This window comes from Rhipicephalus sanguineus, chromosome 1, assembly GCF_013339695.2.
Source record: "Rhipicephalus sanguineus isolate Rsan-2018 chromosome 1, BIME_Rsan_1.4, whole genome shotgun sequence".
NCBI classification, from domain to species: Eukaryota; Metazoa; Arthropoda; class Arachnida; order Ixodida; family Ixodidae; genus Rhipicephalus; species Rhipicephalus sanguineus.
The window spans coordinates 283,270,680-283,292,802 of NC_051176.1; the positions used below are offsets into that span (position 1 = coordinate 283,270,680).

The window sequence follows — 22,123 nt, forward strand, 5'->3', positions numbered from 1 at the left end:
GAACATTCTTGTAACAGGTGACTTCAACCTTCCCGGCATTAACTGGTGCAACCTTTCTCATGACGGCAAAGATGTCAAAAGTGCTGAATCCTTACTACAAACGGCATTTACGTTTTCCTTAACCCAGTTGGTTTCCGATGCTACAAGAATTTCCAGTTCTTCTTTACTTGATCTTGTGTTTGCAAGCGGCTCGCTTCCAGATTGCTCCGTCAGTGTTAGGGATGGCATATCCGATCATCAGTTAATTGTGCTAGAGTGTCCTATTACTAGTTTACGGTCCTATGTTAAACCTTCCGACACATTAGTGAGGGACTATACGCATGCGGATGATGAGGGGGTCATTGGTTACATGGAATCCTTATTCCCTTCCTTTATTGAGTTAAATGATGTTAATGAGCTGTGGTCAAAGTTTAAAGACATTGTCATTCATTGTGAAAACACGTACGTTCCTTTTAAAAAAAAGCGTATCAACAGAGAGTACCCGTGGATGGATCGTAACCTTATACATATGAAACGCAAAATAAAACGAGTTCGAAAACGTGGCGATAGGGAGGTACTTCCAAGCCTAGTACGCACTTTTCAGGATAAAGTGCGTGCCGCAAGAGACCAGTTCTTTTCTTGCACCTTGACTTCTTTCATGTCGGAGCAACCAAGAAAATTCTGGCGATATTTATCTAAAGATAAGAGAGGCATCACAGAGATCAGAACGTCTGGCATAAGCATTGACGATCCTTTTACTATTGCAAATGAATTCAACGCGTTCTTCCAATCTGTTTTTACTTTGAAAGCATCGCATGCACACTTACAACCTTACATGCTTCGTACTTCGATGTCCGAAGTAAATTTAAGCAAGAACGGCATTTTTAATCTCTTGCGTAATTTAGACATTAAAAAATCACCAGGTCCGGACAACATACCGAATGTTTTTCTCAACAGGTATGCAATCTGGGTAGCAGAGTACTTATATATAATTTACAAGAAGTCGTTAGAATCCTGTGTGATACCTGATGACTGGCGCTCTGCAAGAATAGTTCCGATTCACAAGTCTGGGTCCCCTTTAGAATTAAATAATTACAGACCAGTTTCTTTAACATCCACAGCTTGTAAACTGCTAGAACATATTTTATTTAAAGCGATCATGACACATCTGGAGGATAATAATTTACTTCATGCAAATCAACATGGCTTTAGGGCTGGTTTATCCACTATAACACAGTTAGCTGAGATAACGGATGATTTTCTAAGTGTAGTAAATATGAGGGGTCAAATTGATGCAGTATTTTTGGACTTTTCCAAAGCGTTTGATGTTGTTCCGCATGCTGATTTAGTAACCAAACTGCATTCTATGGGCATTGAACCCAATATCATTCGTTGGATAGCATGTTATTTGTCCTCAAGGAAACAGTATGTTGCGGTCAATGATTGTGTTTCCGATACACTGGATGTACACTCGGGAGTGCCACAAGGCTCGGTACTCGGCCCCTTAATGTTCTTAGTTTATATAAATGACATTTATTTATCTGTTCATTCGCCTGTGAAGATCCGACTGTTTGCCGACGATTGTGTGGTATATGCTAATGTGACTGACCATTCCGACCAAGTTCGACTCAATGATACGTTGCACTCAATTAGCGTATGGTGTGAAACATGGGGATTGAAGCTTAATACTTCGAAGACTGCGTGTATTACATTTAGCAACAAAAAAGAACCCTTGGAATTTTCTTATACTATTAATACTGCTTACATTAAAAAAACCAATCAAGTAAAGTATTTAGGTGTTACAATTACAAACAGTTTAACTTGGGAAACACATATAGAAAATGTGTGCAGCAACGCGCTAAAAAAGCTCGCATTTTTGAAACGAAAATTGCGTCGTACGTCATCAACCGTAAAATTAACTGCATACAAGACTCTCGTCAGACCGAAATTAGAATATGCGGATCTGATATGGAGCCCGCATCAAAAGTACTTAATCGGGAAATTAGAAAGAGTGCAAAATCTGGCCTTGAGGTTTATATACACCACATACTCGCGTTTTTCAAGCGTGTCCGTTCTTCGCGACAGGGCAAAATTGAAAAAACTAGCTCATCGCAGAAATGTATCTCGTATGAAATTTTTATATCAGCTGTACCACGGTCACTATAAAATTCCTCGTGAAAGTTACTTAACTGAGCCCCCCATGCGGTCGGGTCGTACAAACCACAACAAAACCGTTAAACAGCCATTTAGTAATCTTAAAATACACCAGCATTCCCTTTTTCCGCATGCAATATCACTATGGAATAAATTACCCGAAGAAGTAGTTAACGCTAATACAACAGAATCGTTTGTTCAGTTTTTAAATAACCTTTCGTTTGACATGTAAAGCTATGTTATGCTGAACAGCTATGTTGGCAGTTGACTCCCACGTTCATTTTTTTATGTATAGAGAATTTACCTCATGTGTTGAATTGTTGTATGTGCATGTTTTATCACGGTTATAATGTTGTGTGTTTGGAATTGCGAAGCATATGTTGATTGTAGTTTGCGTTTGCTTTACCGATAATTTAGCGACTGTTGTAATCAGTATTGTTGTTATTGTTTATGTTAATGCTGTTCCCACTCCTGCTTGGGCCCGAATAGGGCCTGCAGTATTTGTAAATAAAATAAATAAAAATAAATATTAGTATTGTTAGTGGTTACGCAAATGACAAGCATGTCAAGTTAGTGATGCCATGACCTATCGGTCGTGTTGGGCATACGTACATTCGTGCCCCTCCGCGTGCCAATTTTCGTGTATACCAAGTCAACGAGACGCGAGTTACGCGAGTAATTTTTTACTTTTGGTACCGCGGCCACGCCGACTGACACATTCGGCTTCGCATGAAATGGCTTGAAACAGCAGAGCGCCGGAGGCAGCCTTGTAAAACAAATCGAATGCACGAAATAACAGATAGGATATGAAGGGTGCAAACGCGTTAGCATGCATGAGCTAGTTAATACGTGCATATGTGCTACGTTCTCCTGGTTATCTCCAGTTTATTCCTGCAGCAAGTTTACGTTCGTCATTCCACACGAAAGTAAGTTAAGCGCCTTTTCTCACGGTGAAGTGCACGCAGAATGCGTTCGATCCTCAAACAGCCACGGAAGTGTGGACCAATGCGGTGACAAACTAGCTGAAAGGATATATACAAAATCCCCGTTTCACAACACACAAACTAACAAATGCGTTCTCTGTGTGATGAGTCGCTGCAGTACTATGCTGCAATGACGCAGTATTAAATATTGCCCAAATTTCCGCAACTTTAGCTAATAGCGGCCAAAATATCACGCGCGTAGCAGACGCTCGCCGCTTTGACGCGGCTTCCGCCGCGGAGAAAGCCCACGGGTCCGGCACGGCAGCGCCGCGGCGCGGGAGTTCACCGCAAAAGGCCCTCGCTCCTCCCATGTATTCGCGCGGCGCTTTGGACACTCCCCCTATTCTAGGTCACTCTACCGCGACACCCGGCTAGTCTCACGTGGGGAGCGACCGCCAAGCCGAGCTGCCTTAATTTTAGGGGCGAAGCTCCTTAAGGCGGCACCCGTTCGTCCCTCGTAGTCGTCGTGATCGTAGTAGTGAGTAACAAGTCTTACGCTTTGACCTCCAAGGTGGTGCCGGTGGGAGATTTCTCCTGTGCGTTGTTGAACAATAAAAAATTCGCAGCGTGCGCGTTAACTAAAAGCCGAATTCTTCTGTCTCTCATTCCCCATTAGCAGCCATTGGCATGTTCCAGTAGGAAACGTTAGTAGAAGTAGAAGTGTAAGTGTTAGCTAAAAGCCGACTTCTTCTGTCTCTCATTGCCATTAGCAGCCATTGTTTACCTCCAAGGTAGTGCCTGGTGAGATTTCTCCTGTGCGTGATTAAACAATAAAAATTTTGTTCAAAACGCCGTTGATTGATGAAATAAACCAACGAAAGACGCCAGATGTTTTGTAAAAGCAGAACGAAAGAACGCCAGATGTTTTTCTTAAAGTGTAGTAGTAGTAGTTGTATTTAGCCACCTCGCCCGATCGTCAACGGGCGAGGTGGACCGGCAACGGCGCGAGGACCCTGCCGTACGAGAGTTAAATCACACTAAAAGACATACTTTGCGGGCGATACACTCTAGTGAGCTTTCAACTTTTCGTCTTAATGTACATGATAAAGAAATTATTTCTACGAAAAACGCAAGGCACACCTTGAGCAATATGTTTGGTTTTGGGACGCTAAATGGAACCATGAGGCGATGCGAAGCCGGAGCACTTGCACGATCGCGTTCCGTTGGCTTTCGTTGGGCATGCTACCGACCTCGCGTCGTGGAACGCGCGTCCTGTCTTCCCTCTAGCCTTGCCTTTAATTCGCACAGGGCGAGCGGGGAATGCGGTCGCTCTTGGCGCTCTTTCGCTCGGGAGCGGACTTCTTCCTTGCATTTCACCGATCACAAGTGATAATGAAGGGACCACGTAAACCAACAGTACAATAAAAGTTTGTTGTTTAATATACACACGATGTTTCACACTCTTTATATTATGTACTGGGCGCATTTCACGGAAGAGTTTCACGGTTTACAGATTCCCTCCGTAGCTTCGCCCCACTCATCATCATTCACCCCGTGGATATGCTGTGATTTTTTTTTAATAGAGCGGCCGTGTCACAGCACGCGCCTCGGCGCCGTAAGAGCGCGTGGCGACCACGTGCACCGCTCGACGACCGGCGGCCGCGTGCTCGCGAGAAAAGTTCCCTTCGTCGTAACGTCTTCTTCTTCACTGGGTTGCACACACCATCAAACAATGTGTCTGTACATATACATAAGGGCAGGCTCAGACCCGTGCTTCATCATTCTCTGGTGGTTCTCGCTGAACTCACTATGGAGGTTCTGAGCATGAAGGGGCCCTACTGTCAGCCTCTGGCTGTTTCGGTATGGGACCCTTCTTTGCCATTTCTTGCATGCGGCAGACTGCTTGCAGCTTCTCGCGCTGCCGTAATGTGTCCCAGAGTGCGAACTCCTCCGGGATGATACCAACATCCCGTTCCTTTCATCCCTTTACCCTCTCCCCCTTCCCACCCTCCCCTGAATAAACCAAAAAACAGACTAACATAGCATTACCGCAAAGTTATTAGGTTGTAGTCGGTCGTGATATTTCGCGGCGTTCGTTACATAAAAACTATCATCATCATAAAAGACCGGCCCGTTCAAAATAAAGATAAAAATGGCAAAGCTTGCACTAAGCCGCGCCAGGCTTCAAAAAGCCACACTGGAGGATTCTGAAGACTAATCTGGTTGCTTCTAGGTTGTTTCTAGGCCTTAGCACGGTGATGCAGGTTGTTTCTAGGTTGCTACTAGGTCCTTCTAAGCTTTAGCTAGGTGATGCTAAGTTTCTGCGTTGGTTCTCAGCGCAGAGAGATTCGAGTTAAACCACAGGCAGTCACAGGACACGGATGTCCGAACAGCAGGCCAGGCTAGATGGAAGATACGACGCGCGTAGCGTCCCTCTTCGCGTTCCACGACGCGAGGTCGGTAGCATGCCCAACGAACGCCAACGGAACGCGATCGTGCAAGTGCTCCGGCTTCGCATCGCCTCATGATCCCCTTTAGCGGGAGATGGTGTAATTTTTATTGTTTATTTTATTTGCATCTCTCTCGATTTTTCGCTGAAGCACAACGCTGATTTTTCGCTAACAACCAACGACGCCGACACCGGAACTTCTGCGAAACGAGCTCTGTAACGCTATACCGTTAATATATAGTGAACTCTTGTGGGCTGTGAACGTAGGCGTATATAGCGTATCAGGAAAGAGCAAGCGTTTTTTCAAACATCATTCGGAAAGCGCTCCAAAAACGGTACACCACGCACGCTCAAAAGTCCATTTTCGTTATCTCCAAAATAGAGATTCAATTCGCATTTTGGGCCTTCATTATCCCCATCACGGTATATCAACCTGCGTGTGGTCTTCAACGTTTCAAGATCTAAAAGGACATATTCGATGAGCGCGAAAGTTTATCTCTGTTGAAAAGAAGCCACTTAGCACCGACTGTATTTTACTGCCAGTAATGGGGTTTATCACGCTGCACATGCGTATCGCTAGGTCGTTGGAATACCTTCTTGGATTATTTCTTTCGTCAGGTGGTTCTGAACGTAGACGTGCGCACGGGGCGGGGTGGGGGGCAGGGGGGGCAGGGGGGGGGGGGCGGCCACTCCCCTAGTGACCTAAAGCGTCGGAGGGGGGGGGGGGGGGGCAAAGTGTTTCCTATACATTGACTAAACAGGGAGGGAGAGCGCTGCGATGAACTTTCGCCCTCCCACCCCTCACCCGTGATGAGGAACCCTGCGCACGCCTACAGTTCTGAGCGAATCTCCCGTGCGGTGCTTGGACAACCACGCGCCAGAGGTCGGTTCGCTTTCCCATCCGTGTCTGTTCGATGCCGGCTGCTTGCACTGCGATTCTTCCTTCGATTTCTATGCGGTGATCAGCGTCCGACGAGCGCACTTGCCTGCTATTACAGCAGAGCTGTTATGCTCAAGGTGTGCCGTTTGTCGTAGATAGAACATATTCATCATCATGAACTGACACGCGTTCTCTTCACCTCTACTTCACTCCCGGAACACGTGCGCCGATTCGTCCGGCGTGGGATGCAATAATTCTGATCTGCTAAAGAACGAGTACCAAAAGAATGAAAGAAAGAGAGAGAAATTCATGACGAAAAAATTACACCATCTCTGACCTGATTAATTAACAAAAACTCCTTCACTCTTTACTTATTGACCAGAGGGTAGTTGTTTACATGGGAAAGTTGTAGGGCGTCACAATTTATGGCATAGCCTTTTTTTTTAGAAATCGCAAGAGTTGCCCAAAATTTGAGATATTCATAATCGAATTTTAATTCCGACATCAAAACTGGCCGCGCCCGACGCTCAGGAAGCGCGGCCACTCTCTTACGTAATACCGCAACTACCCGTAACGAGGAGTTGCCGAAATTGCGCAGCTGATGTGCCTAAGAAAAATAGCGCAACTTGCACGAATTTGCGCAAGGCTGGGTCACAGCACAGCTGGTGGGCACCTAGCTGGTCCTCGCTTGGCCGGGCTTTTTACTCTCTCACCTCTCTCTTTCCCACCTCTTGCTGTACCATACTATACATGGCTATACACCCCGCCCTGTGCGCACGTCTACGTTCAGAACCACCTGACGAAAGAAATAATCCAAGAAGGGATTCCAACGACCTAGCGATACGCATGTGCAGCGTGACAAACCCCATTACTGGCAGTAAAATACAGTCGGTGCTAAGTGGCTTCTTTTCAACAGAGATAAACTTTCGCGCTCATCGAATATGTCCTTTTAGATCTTGAAACGTTGAAGGCCACACGCAGGTTGATATACCGTGATGGGGATAATGAAGGCCCAAAATGCGAATTGAATCTCTATTTTGGAGATAACGAAAATGGACTTTTGCGCGTGCGTGGTATACCGTTTTTGGAGCGCTTTCCGAATGACGTTTGAAAAAACGCGTACTCTTTCCTGATACGCTACACGCCTACGTTCACAGCCCACAAGAGTTCACTATATATTAACGGTATAGCGTTACAGAGCTCGTTTCGCAGAAGTTCCGGTGTCGGCGTTGTTGGTTGTTAGCGAAAAATCAGCGTTGCACTTGAGCGGAAAATCGAGAGAGATGCAAATAAAATAAACAATAAATATCTTCGGCTCGAGTGAGAATCAAAACCAGGCATTCTGCGTAGGAAGATCTACGGAAGATGGGAAGATATACGGCTACATTGAACAAAAAATAGCTGTTCGAGTTTTCAACTAGCCTCTTTCGCATTTAACAGCGAAGTTGTTTAGCAAATGGTTCCTTGTCTGGCGAACCAAAAAACTATTATCATCATGAACGGGTATGTGCCACAGAAATTGGGTAAATCCCGCTACTCACCACTGGTCCACTACAAATGAAGAAGGCAACAGTTAGCCCAAAAAGTGACTGGGAAGCGACGGTGGCCCCGATGCGATGGAAGGCCTACGCAAATGACGACGTGCCCGTAGGCCTATGAGAAGTGCGTACGCTTGGTGTAAGCGCGAGGTTCTGTCTCTGCACTTTGGACATCCGTGTCGTGTCTGTGACTGTCTGTGGTTTAACTCGAACCTCTCTGCGCTGAGCATCAACGTAGAAACAACCTAGCATCTCCTAGCTAAAGCTTAGAAGGACCTAGTAGCAACCTAGAGAAAACCAGCATCACCTAGCTAAGGCCTAGAAACAACCAGGTAGTATTTAATATTGCCCAACGCAAGGCTTGAAACAGTGAAACTGAAGAAGAAGAAAACTTTTATTAATTTCCGGCAGATTGCTGGAAATTAATAAAAGTTTTCTTCTTCTTCAGTTTCACTGTTTCAAGCCTTGCGCGGCTTAGCGCAAGCTTTGCCCATTTTATTTATCTTTATTTTGAACGGGCCGGTCTTTTATGACGATGATAGTTTTTATGTAACGAACGCCGCGAAATATCACGACCGACTACATCCTGATAACTTTGCGGTAGTGTAATATGCCAATCTGTTTTTCGGTTTATTCAGGGGAGGGTGGGAAGGGGGAGAGGGTAAAGGGATGAAAGGGAGAAAGAAAGATGGAAAGGAACGGGATGTTGGTATCATCCCGGAGGAGTTGGCACTCTGGGACACATTACGGCAGCGCGAGAAGCTGCAAGCAGTCTGCCGCGTGCAAGAAATGGCAAAGAAGGGTCCCATACCGAAACAGCCAGAGGCTGACAGTAGGGCCCCTTCATGCTCAGAACCTCCATAGTGAGTTCAGCGAGAACCACCAGAGAATGACGAAGCACGGGTCTGAGCCTGCCCTTATGTATATGTACAGACACATTGTTTGATGGTGTGTGCAACCCAGTGAAGAAGAAGACGTTACGACGAAGGGAACTTTTCTCGCGAGCACGCGGCCGCCGGTCGTCGAGCGGTGCACGTGGTCGCCACGCGCTCTTACTGGCGCCGAGGCGCGTGCTGTGACACGGCCGCTCGATTAAAAAATTAAGGCAGCTCGGCTTGGCGGTCGCTCCCCACGTGAGACTAGCCGGGTGTCGCGGGGTCTCCCCTGCGTCTTCTCTGGTTCCTAGATGAAGTTCTCAGCCTCAGCTTCGCGCTAGTGGTGCATAGCCCGAAGGAACAGTGGAGCTGGGCGGCCTTCCTTCTTTCTCTTTATTTCTTTTTCTTGCTTCATCTCTCTCTCCTTCTCTCTTTCTCTCTGTTTTTAACAGCGGATCACTTTAAGCTTGGCGAGCCGCCGGTTCACCTCGACATTACACTATCATCATCAGCTGCGCGCACTCTTCGTATTCTGCTGCTTCGCTCCTTGAACACGTGCGCCCGACTCGCGCTCTCCCGCTGCGCGGATTTGTCCGGCGTGAGTGCAGTAACTCGGACCCGCGAGAGCACGAGTACAGAGAGAGCGAGACAGAGAGAGAAAGAGAGAGAGGAAGGGAAGGAAAGAGAAATGGCGAATCAAACCGCGCGAGGCTTAAAACAGCGAAACTGGACGATTCTCAAGACTAAGTGGTGTCTTCTAGCTTGTTTCTAGGCCTTAGCTAGGTGATGCAGGTTGTTTATAGGTTGCTACTATGTCCTTCTAAGCTTTAGCTAGGTGATGCTAGGTTGTTTCTACGTTGATTCTCAGCGCAGAGAGGTTCGAGTGAAACCAGAGCCAGTCATAGACACTTCACGAATGTCCAAACTCCAGAGACAAAAACTCGCGCTGAAAGCAAGCGTTCGCACCTCTCATAGATCTACGGGCTCGTCGTCGTTGGCATGGGCCTTCCATAGCTTCGGGGTTCTCGCAGCCGCCGTTGCCTTTCGCGTTACCTAGTATTCTCTCATTGTACGCGCTCGGGGTCTTCGCCTCGCCGCTGTCACTTCGCAGCCATTTGTTGCTGGGCTAACTGTTGCCTTCTTCATTTTTAGTGGACCAGTGGTGAGCAGTGGGATTTACCCAATTACTGTGGCACATACCCGTTTATGATGACGATAGTTCTTTGGTTCGTCGGACAAGAAACGATTTGCTAAATAGATTCGCTGTTAAAAGATACAAAGACACAGAAACAAATAGACAGAGAGAGAAAGAGATAGACAGAAACGGTGAAGAAAGAGATAGAAAAAAACAGAGAGCAAGACATAAAGAGAAAGAAATAGAGAGGGAGAAAGAGGAAGCGAGGAGTAGAGTGCAAGAATGGAAGAAAGAGGAAAAAGATAGAAGAGCGAGATTGAGAGAGACAGAAAGAAGTAGTATCGAACAGAGACATTTTGTGCAGCATGGCAGAATAGCTCAGAGCCACCTGACGAAAAAAAAATACAAGCCTGACCACATTCAGCGACATCACACATCACAGTCTAAACAGACGCAAATACCCTCCACCACACGACAAATTAAACAAAAGACATGTCGTAACTTGGAGATTACTACAAACAGACACTTACCCCAGCCCGGCGATCCTACGCATCTGTTATCCAAGCTTATACCCGACGAACGCGTGTAAAGCGTGCGGGGAAAGAGCCACACTGCGGCACATGCTTTGGGAATGTGCCGGGAGAGCTAATGTCGCATGTTAGGCAGGGACGTACTGCTACCATCGCGCGAGGGCAGGGGCCGACCGCCGTCGCGGCTGTGGTCACTGCTGCGGATCGGCTGCGTCGGCGTCGCTGCCGCTGGGAGGCGGCACTCACCAGTGACAAGCTGACCGACCAACTTTGGGCCGTCCGGCAAGCCGAGGATGCCGCCCGGGTCCATGGGCTTCAAGCCGTCACCTGACGCCATCATCGTCGACGGAGAGTGGGACGGAACGGGGGTTAATCGCCTCTTCCCCCCGCCTCGCCCGGACTTTTAATAAAGTTTATTCACTCACTCAAGATGTGATTGCATTGACCTAGCGGTATCCAAAGGGGCTGTACAACTGGTACATCGTGATAGACCTCCCATGCGTGGAGTGTAAATACAATCGGTCTTAAGCACCTTCTTTTCGACAGAGATCAATCACTTTTGCGCATATCGAATATGCCCTTTTACATGTTCAAGCATTGAAGACCACATGTAACGGTGACATGCCTTAATGGGTATAAACAATGCCCAAAATGTGAATAGAATCGCTCTTTCGAATATTAATAAACAAAAATAACGTCTTTTGCACCTCCTTGGGGTAGAGTATTTTGAGGGCGTTCCAAATGTTCTGTGAAAAGGCGCTTGCTAATCCCAGTCACGCTATACACCTTCGTTCACAGCCCACAATATTTCACAGCGTTTCTTGGCAACTCGCGAGAAGATATTTTTTCCAGTTTTAGTGCACCCTAGCTGCATTGCAGACCGTAGGTTTACACATTACACGATGCGCTGTTCCTTTGGTTTTACGTAGGCCTGTCAGATAAAATGAAGAGTGTAATCAAAATTTTATGCTCAGCACTGCCGCTTGTTAGTGATCACCGCGCCGCGCTGGGGAGGCCGGCAATTTCTCTGAAGGTGCTTACAGTGAAACCTCGGTGATACGAATCTCACGGGACCACCAAAAATATTCGTATCATCCGAAATTCGTATTACCAGAAGGCATGGAAAAATAGCATGCGACAAAAGAAAGCTGGCGTACATTTTCATTTATTCTTTTACAGGGCCGCAGCAACGTCAGGAAGAAGCCTGAATGATTGTCAGTTAAGTTTTTATATGTCGGAAATCATACCAGCACTCGTAAATGCACAGCCCGTACGCGCGTATTAATGAACCAGGCGCGTTGTGACCCTGAACAGATAGCCCCTTCCAAATTTTAGTATGCTTTATTGCTTGACACCGTAGTACTGCAGCGGAAGTAACGAAAGAAGTGCTTTCACGCGATGGATCAAGGCCACAGAATTACAGAACCACGGTCCTGTGTTATGATTTTGTTATCGCGGAGGTGCTGGGGATGTTTTTTGGAAGATTACGGCCGTGCCTGCACAAGTGCTACCTCAACGGTCGCGCATATTGACGTTGTGAGGCCTGACTCCTTCGCCAAGACCGTCCTCGCCTTCTTTCGGTCCTCGTACACCTTTCTTAGGATGTCCGATGCAAGAGGCAGGCATTGTAAACGCAGTACAACGACAGCAGTCCGCGTCAACGCGTTAGAAAAAAAAAAGCACTGTGCTAATGTCATCTGTGATCTAAACGCGAAGGCACACGGAGCCATGTCAGACCCTCAAAGATTCGTGCACACAATCTCGGAGGCCGTGACATGTCTCTGAAGGTTTATTCTGACCGTAAGAAAAGTGTTTTGCTTGCACTGTGATTCTGACGATTTGGAGGTGCAGCGCGCATGCCCACGCTTGCGTTCGCGCGCTCGCACGTGCTTCGCGCGTCTTCCACAGCAGCGCGGACAGCACCTCACCTAGGCGGTAGCGTACGTTCGTATCAAACGTCGCTGGGTGAAAATCGGTTGGCAACAACCGTACTCCATTACATTGCAGGCCAATGGGCCTTAGCCGGGACCAACGAAAAATTCGTATCATCCCGAAATTCGTATGAGCTGTGATCGTATCACCGAGGTTTCACTGTATATGGCGAGTAAAAAATACACATTGTTAAAGGGCCCCTCACCAGGTTTGACAATTTTGGGCTAACGAGCGCAATGCATACACTGGGCGTCCACGATCACGTCTGCCAAAATTTGCAACGCTACGTGCCGCGGAAATGGGTCAAATTTTAAGGCGAACGCTGCTTGCCCTTCCTCTCGCGGGCGCGCGCTTTAGAGAATGAGGGGATGATGTACATGAGAAAATAACCCTACGTAGATGGTAGTGCTGTAACGTCGCTCCTCTACGTAGACGACTGTGCTCTGACGTCGCCAACAGTAGCACGTGACACTGCGATAATTATTTGACACGACATGTGTAGTTTGTGTAATTTGTTGCTTGAATAGATTAATAAAACTTGAGAGAAATAATGAGACACACTAAGGGAATGTGTGCGTCTTTTCATTTTTTTTTTCGTGAATTGCAGCGAGATGCGGGGCTAATGTGCCTCCCTTTCCCATGCGTTCGTGCCCCCGCGGTTAGCGCATCGAGCAGACGCCATTTCTGGAAATGAAAGTAATGTTCTGGTGCGTTCGAGCACTCATTATGCTCATTTATTCTACCGCGTCCAAGTAAACGTTAATGCGGCCCTGGCTCATGATACCGCCACTCTCGTGCCCGTACAAATGTCGCAACTTTCATGCCCGTCCCGCAGAAACAGGCAGTACACCACAGAGAACGCCGACAAAACGCCCACGGCCGCTACATAAAAAAAAAAAAAAAAGTAGCGGCCGTGCAACGCCGCTCGCGTGCTCGGGCTGGCTCGGGCACATCATGCGCACGTGACCATGCATGCGCATGACGTGTTCATGCGTATGTGTCAAGTGAAGAGGGCAGGGAAGGGATTTGGCTTGCTAAGGCTACACGGGCCGAGTGGCAAGGGTTTGAAACTCGCCTCCTCGCATCATGGTTTCGCGCCGCTACAAATTATTGTTTTTCTCAGCTCGTAATGAACCGATTTGAAAAGTTCTTGCGGCATGCTGCTCTTAATTCGACACACAACAACTTCCAGCGTCTAACTAAAATTTGCTCTGTGGCCTGGTGAGGGGCCCTTTAATGAATATGACAACAGTGTACTAGAATTAATGTGCCGGATGTGAAATGTACGCAGGAGGGTATATCTCAGCATACCGCACACAAAGTTGCTGGACAAAAAAAAAACAAGAAAAAAAAATCTTGGGGCATCTACGCACTAGCGGTGCGAAGACTGAGGAAACAGTAAAGCCGGTGGCGTCCCCCTCCACCTTCCCCACTTCTTCACCCTGAGTTCCCTTTCACACTCCTTGCTGTACTGTTGTATACAATACTATGCTACGTTTTAACCTCTCCCCTCCTCCTTTCTCTCCTCCTACTGCTGTATACAAAGACAGCGGCCATAGTACTTAGTGCTCTTTTACTAAACACTGGTTGTTTACAATGGGTCGTGGACGTAACCTATATATAGCGCGCATTTAATATTGTCGTTCTGGTTTTCTTGAACGCTATACGTGTGCGTTCCTTGACATATCTTTTTAAAATATTTCGCTCTATGCTTTAGCATCCCACGGCGGCGCTGTATCGCCGTGTGCTATTGCGCAGCACACGTGTGCCCGCGATCAGCGGAAAAATGTGTGCGACAATATACCGAACAAACAGCTCTATCCACTCTATGGGCACTGCAACTCTAGTTCCAACGTGTTCGCAGCGCACGCTGACTGAAGACAGCAAAACAAAAATAAAAAGGGATGGATTAGGTGGTGTAAAGGAAAGGGCAGACGCGCACTATGCCCTACTGCGCCTACTGCTTTGCGAAGGTTGCATAAAGATGCGCCTTGGGCCCTTCGCACCGATCGAGTCTCGTGTGACGGCACTGATTCCGCGAACAACGCAGCATAGTCTGTGGCACTGTTTTCTTAAACGCAGGTGCTTCTCAGCTTAACCGGCCGTATTCTGTGGATTTTTTCAGCGTGCACGGAACAATGCAGACCTTGTGAGAGCACTCTTCAGGTGGGTGGGGCTTTTTCACTCGTTTACTGTAGGACGTAAGATGATGTTTGCTTGCCTGTACTTCCATCCTTTCATGCCGAAGTAGTTTATTTTCTTTATTCTGCCATGGCGTTCACGTTGCTATGCTGCTGTTTATGCTTAGTGACATCGAGTTAAATGCAGGCGCGAACTACATGTGATGACTCCGGTGGTCAGCGATATACATCCAGCTTTTCACACTCATGAAATCGCTCACGAGTGGATAAAAATCGTGATGGACTCATGAGCACCCTTAACGAGCTGAAATAGGCTCAAAAATCACTTGAACAGCGTATTTCAGATATATAGACAGCAGGCTTATCTCTACTTAAAGTGGGTTATTATTACTTGTAGTCGCTGTAAACCAACTATCTTGATTATTGCGATGACCTTTCCCACTGGTTTACAATCTTATGTTTCACAGCAGATTTGACATCTCGGCCTTAAAAGATGGCCGGGATCAACCTGATTCTATTATGAATGGAGTACTTAGGAACTTAAACAGCTGTGACGACCACCTTTCTTGTGCGCATTGATTCGGTAAATATGTCTTTAGGAATACAGACCTCCATGGTGAAATTTCACTAAACCTTCAGTACAGTACCCTAGCCTCAGAGCGAGAAAAAAAAAAAAGAAAACTCTATGAGCTTTTCTCTCGGTGACAGATGCGTCTGTCCTGCCATCCACTCTACGCTTGGTCACCTTTATTCTTATTTCTTGCCCGCTATATCAATGATTATACGAGCTAAATGAACACTTCGTGCAAATGCAAGGCGTCTTTAAGTACAAAAAAAGCAAGACGCTCTACGAGTTTTCTCGTTCATCGCGTATTCTTTCTTTTCTGATACACACCGAAGAGATTATGTCGATGGATACGGGCCTGAGGGATTAGGAGGAGGTTGCAGTTGTTCGTACCTGTTCTTTTTGGACGTCGAAGTCCTTGTCTTTCTTGGCTTGTGCCAGTAGGTCAGGGTTGGTCGGCTCCGGCGTGGCCATGATGAAAGTGACGTTGTTGCACTCCGTACATCTGGGTGCGTAGTTCTCCTGCCGGTGGAAGACAACCGTCAACACGCGATACATGACACTCGATTTTATGGCTAACTTGATCATATGTTTTAAGCTTGTATTTCCTTTTGGGAAGCAGGTACGTTCGAGGCGTAGTAAGGAAAAAAAAAGATAACCAGTACAAAGGCGCGTGTGTGAACGCTAAACTGGTTTCACGATGTAGCGTGAGCTACGACAAATGTTGCCAATTTGCCATCGCGTATAAATTATTTCCGAACGTCTTACCAAATTATCGCTATTAACGCGATGGCGTTAAAGAGCCCGTGTCGCAGAAATTCCGGCGTCGGCGGCCTTGGCTGTAGGCGAAAAATCGGCGTCGCTGAGAGAAAAACTGCGATAGGTGCAAATAATAAAGCGTATGGGTTTGAGCTGGAATTGAACCCTACAGAATTCTGCATAGCAGTCAGCTGTTCTGCCACGAGACCACGTCAGCACTTGAAACTGATTAAAAAAGAAACACCTATACAGGCATCGTGTAGGGCGAGGAATCGCGTTAACACGCAATATTGCGGGGCAGAAGCGTAGAATCGCACCAGCCGTTACACCATGCGAATCGCGCAACGAGTGGGAGGTTTAAGGGTGTCGTAACGGAACGAAAACCAAAAACGAAAAACGAAAAAAAAAACGATATTTTTGACCGGAACGAAAACGTAACCGAAACGTCATCTATTATTTCGTTCCGGAGTGAAACCGAAATCTTTTCAATCGTTTTTCGGTTCACGAGAAACCTTGGCAATCCGGAACAACTGAGGTCATGCAACGTGAGCAATTATGCATATCTCAGGGTACAGTATTCGCGCGTATACCTCAGGCAGGAATTCCAAAGCAATGATCAAATTGTGCGAAAAACGAGAACAGTGGCAACCAGAGATGTTTATATTAACGCAAGTGGACTTTTGCGCACCTGTCACGCCGGCCAGCGTGGAGAGGGCATTGTCGGCGCTGAAGTTTGTTACAGCGAAAGCTATTATGAGATCGCAACAGGCGATTTTGGCGCCATAGTTGTCCGCCACCGCCGGTGTCCGTAACCGCTTTCGCGCGAAATAAGAAAAATTGAAATGGGAAACAAATTTCTAGGATCGGATTTACCCGCGCCCTCTGCCTGGCAGTCGAGTATTCCACCACAGTGCCACGCTGGTGCTTGTAACTCCTTCGTAAAAATACTCTATACAGGCGTCATATGTCGAGCAAGGAATCATGTTAACATATGTAATATATAGCGTGGAAAAAGAGTAAAATAACAACCTGGCATCATACAATGCGAATTGCGCAACGTGTCGGTCGTATGCTTCCAACCCGTTACAAAGGTCTCAACGATAATTCTTCATCGTCATCAGTCACAACACAAAGTGCACACAATGCCTTACAGATGTGTAGCGGGTACCACGATTCTCCGAAGAATGACGAAAAATGGCATTGTGGGTGCTTCGCTACTTAAGAAAAATTACGATGATTTATGGCGTAGTGGGTACCTTGCCTACGTACTTGTATTAGTTGCTCCAAGATAGTCTATACAACGGGCTCTAGAAAGGCCACTCATCCTGCTTTCGCTGTGACTGTGCTGCGTGTTCCACGCCAGCCTGGCGATTTTTTATCAGGACAGCAGTCTCGCACATCAGAGAGTACACTCAATGACGTGCTGCTTCTGAGATCGCGCTCACTCCCTTGATGCAAAGCATTGAGCCCGCTAAAAAAAATCGTAATTGACTTTTGAGAAAATAAATACTGTAACTTTGAAGGGTATACTGGTTTGTGCTAGTTGGTAGACATTCGTGGTAGACTTACTTCCGCACCTCTGAAGAACGTGGGAAGAACGTGTTTTACCCCTGTCCCACTTTCTTAAGAGGAGGGCAAGTAACTAAGTCCAATGTTTTTTATGATTACCTTAACTCCAAATTATTGCATACAAAAAAAAAAAAAAAGTTACGAACCGTTACGGAACATTTTTTTTTTTTCGTTTCGGGACAGAAACGGAACGGAACATTTTTCGGTGGAACGAAACTAAAACCGAAACGAAAAACATTTCGTTCCGACACCCTGGTTTAAAGGCCCACCTATTACAGAGGTCTCAGGCATAATTTATCCTCATCATCAGCAACGCCATCAACAAATTGTGCAGCTGCGTAGGTGCACGTATTGCCTTAGGGGCATGTAGTGTCTACTCCGCTAATTCGCAAAATGTTGAAGTATGGCGTTGTGGGCACTTCGCAACTGTGCTTGCAGTAGGCATGCATTCCAGGAGAGTGAAAAACGGCCAATCTGACGTGCACAGACGCTCGCGGCACAGTGGTGGAGTCCACCGAGAAGCGAAGGCCGACAAGCGAATGAGAAGGTGATGCGAACGGGGCTCGATTACGCTATCGCGTTCTACTCCTGAAGGCAAAGCGTCCTCCCAGTTTTTTTTATTGCGATAGCAATTATATGGACAGTCTCGGCTGGATTTTGCCGTCGCCGCCGTCATGCACAGTATGTATATATATATATATATATATATATATATATATATATATATATATATATATATATATATATATATATATATATATATATAAGCCCCAAAGAAAAATAATTCAGAAAAATGCTTCCCAAGCGCGGAATCGAACCAGGGACCTCTTGCTCCGCAGCGAGTGGCGCCACTACGCCACGAAACGCAGATCCTCCACGTAGGTAACGGCGAGCGTTATATAGACGATTTTCCGCAGCTGGTTTATTAAATCAAACTAGATGGCGCCACTGGCGCCACCGCACCGTGGCCGTCCCCCTACCGTGGCCGTCTCCATGCCCATCCCCCTGCCGCGGCCTTTGGCAGCGCTGCTCAATACGTCTCCATCCGCGTCGCGTCGTCTGCTCGGCGTTCCCATAGCGTCTGCGTGCACACGAGTAAAAGCGAGCAGACGGCGCAGACGGCAGCGCCGGTAAAGTAAACATGGCGGCACCTGTGGATGTAGTTTCCTTCCGCCTCGAATTTATCACGTCGTCGTCCTGCGCTGTGTGGCCCGTAAGTTCAAAACCTACGCATTTATTTGCTTTATATTCGCGTCCTGAAGCTTCGAGAGCGATGTACTCGTCGGTATTTTGCAGTATTTCCAAGATTCATTCTCATATATTCCGAGACAAGGCTTAGCAGGCATGGCTAAATAAACACAGCTGATCGCAATAATAAAGACAAAGCATACCTGACGTATCTTCTCCAGCGTGAGCTGACACAAAGCGATGGCCGATTTTGCCATTTATTTATTGCTGTGAGGAGAGTGGGCGAGTAGCAACCGCGAGTTCGGATCGAAGCGGTGTGTCGCGTCTGCGTGGGTGCTGCCATGTTGGCTTGTAACTCCAGCTACTGGCGGTTGCTAATACAACAATTAAAGACATACACCATAAATACGACGCAGATTAAACATATCCCTTATCGTTGTGGCGTGGTATGTACCAAACAAACGCAATTGTCTCAACGTTTTCAACTCTGAGGCGATTACATGTAGAACTATGTTTTGCTGCGCAAGCATGTGACTTGCTTACACCCTGCAGCAACCAGCTTGTGTAGTACGGCCACGGCCGCTTCGCTGGCCCAATGCGTTGGCTGGGGCAAATGGCTGGGGGAAGGCCAGTTACGATCACGTGATCAAACATGGCAGCGCCCGTGCGCCGCTGCGGAAAATCGTCTATACACACCCTTTACCGCTGGACGGACTCAGAGACGGCTGCGCTTATAAGCGTTTCTTCATTACCAGCGAGATGGCGTTAGGAGCGCGACAGAAGTCGTCGGCGAGCTCGCTCGCTTCTTCTTATACGCCTCGTGCACCGCCTATAGAGGCGCCACTGATAGCCACCTAGCGGGCGCCGCCGACAGTACGTGCGAGAAGACGAGCAGACGAGAGCTTTGTACAGCTTTGCTGTGAGGAGATGAATGAAGTTCGCGGCTGCTATTTCCCCTTCGTGCGGGTGCCAGCCAACTAATTCTGCACTGGCAGCTGCAGGAAAGGCGCGGGCCTCTACGAAAGTGGACTTGTGCACGATGTTTGTCACGAACGAGCGCTTAACTAAGCGCACGTCGCCGATTTCGAACGACGGCATGAAAGCCTGGCGCCGACGGTTCGTGCGCGACAGAGCGCGCGCATCGAAAAAACAAGTATAAAAAGGCGCCGGGAGCGCGCCCGCGCGCCTCTTACCCTCTCCGTAGAAGACGCCACCGACACAGACAACGAACGCGAAAGATCGGGATATTCGAGAAAGCAAAGCCGAGCTAGCCGAGCCAGCGGCGCCGTCTGATTCCGCAGAAGAATCGGTGAGAGGATGTCGCCCTTTCCCTAGCTTTCGCTGTGCTACGCACAGACGAATCATACGCACTTTCCCGAACCCAGGCGCGAGCCGATACAGGCAATTGATGCAAGCGCAGCAAGCGCGCGGGGGTAGAGTCGTAGAGTCAGTCAGTGAGGAGTTAGTCGGCGAAGAAGTTATGTCGTTCTAGTGATAGCATCGTTCGCTCGACAGCAGAAGACGTGTTGTTTGATGATCTAGTGATGTTAGTTAAGTATGAAGAAATGACAGTGACAAGTTTTGAAGAGGGTCGCCGAAAACACATGTGATGACCGACTGCGGAGGAGAACGAACGTCCGCGTGGAGTGAATCGTCATGCCGGTGAATATCAAAGGTGCGTTGCGCAGACCAGCGTAACAAGATCCAGCTATGAGGTGCAGCTCGTGGTGAACATCCGCTTTGTTTTGTTTACAAAGGTGACGTCTCAATCACTTCTTGTTCTTTCTGAAGTCAACCATTGCTGCATTTCTGTTTCTGTAAATAATAAATATAGAACTTAGCTGTAATAGCGCGGTACATGTACCGCGCTAGTGCAAGCTAAGTTCATGGATGACCAACTCGCCCGAACTACAACACTTCTGAAATATAGAACGTTTGAGCGAAGTGCCCTGCACGGCGGTCGAACCGAACCAACGCATGCTCAGGCTGATAACTTTGGTCGTCTACCAGTGTCAACATGCTCGAGTGCATCCAGCGAGCACCGATATGACAGAACGAAAGCATTACAACAAGAAGCGACGTGTTAACCCGCACAATGACGAAGCGGCTCGTCTTTTCCAATGAACAGCGGCGATCCATTGCTTCCGTCGCTCTTGTTCAGGAGGCCTTGCGGTTATAAGTGAGTAAAACCGTGTTCCGGGCGCGTTTTCGTAGGTGTTTGAGCACTCCACTCCACAGCAATTATTATTCGACATCCCTTGAAGTTTCGGCCACCACACATACGACGAACGTTGCTTATTTCACTACGGAAATGTGAACAACGCGGAAACAGACGTACAACGACGTAGGAAACCACGGCGGCCGTCTGCTTGCTTTCCCGAGAGCAGTGATTGAGTTCGCCGCCTATGGCGCTTCCGGGACGGTTCAGCAGAAGAGTCGGAGCACGTGATAATCGCCGGGGACTCGAATTTAGTTAGATGCGAAGAAGCAGTGAAGGAAAGGGTGAGAGGCGACAAACGAGTTTTAATAGGGAAGTTCCCGGGACATAGGCTGGGACCAGTGATGAGACAAGCTAGCGCAAAACTCGCAACTAGGGCTAATGGGCGTAACCTCGTGATAATCGCGGGAGGTCTAAACGACGTCTTGAATGAAGAATCAGCCGAACTAGCGACCACATTGGCGAAAGGGGTCGAGGACATGCGCGCCATTTCCTCTCAGGTGCAGATAGTGGTATGCACAATACCGGAAGTACCAGTGAAAAATATCAACTTGCAAAGAGCGGTTGTCGACGCAAACAAAGAGATATGGCAAATTAGTCGAGAGAAGGGCTTCGAGGTAGTGGATATAAACAGGGAGGTGCACAGGTGGGGCGGTTTCCAAAGAGACAGAATTCACTTCGATAAGAGGCTTGGTCATGAGGTGGGCTGGCGACTGGCAGGACGCGCAGTAGCTTTTTTGGGGGGCACGCGGGCCCTTCGGTGCCCACGGTAGCTTGTAATGAGGAAAACAACCAGGGGGACTCTTTGACAGGCAGTATAGCGAAAAACCAGAGAAAAGGTAAAAGAAGTTAGAAGGCGCGTGTTGCAATTAGTTACATATACATGCAGGGTGGCAGAAAAAAAGGCAAAATGGTTAGAGATTGAGGAGCATTTAAGCAAGGAACAGATAGGTGTTTATGCGGTTACAGAAACACAACTTAGAGACTTGGAAGAGCCACCACATATTGACAATTATATTTGGGAAGGATGTGATCACCTCAGAAAGGAGAGGTGGGGGCGTTGGAATGCTAATTCATAGCAGAACAAAATTGGATAGAGTGAAACAAACGTGTTCAGAGCACATGTGGGTTTCGGGCACAGTAGGTGGAAAGAAAACGTGGCTAGGTGTAGCTTACTTGTGGAGAGGCAATAACTGCAGAGAAAAGAATCTGGAGATAGTGAAATGCATAAGCACCGATATTAAAGAATTTGGTCATGATGCGGAAATAATCCTTCTAGGGGACATGA

At 47.4% G+C, this 22,123-nt stretch overlaps 1 protein-coding gene across 12 annotated transcripts in view; it reads right to left on the minus strand.

Annotated features, from left to right (window-relative positions):
• LOC119379144 (ionotropic receptor 25a) overlaps nucleotides 1-22,123 on the minus strand; it is a 317,618-nt gene that overhangs the window by 279,658 nt on the left and 15,837 nt on the right. For all 12 annotated transcript variants that reach the window (XM_049411884.1, XM_049411889.1, XM_049411879.1 and 9 more), the window contains exon 6: nucleotides 15,495-15,623. In XM_049411884.1, coding sequence (XP_049267841.1) covers nucleotides 15,495-15,623 — 129 coding nt within the window. The remainder of the gene's footprint in view (nucleotides 1-15,494; nucleotides 15,624-22,123) is intronic.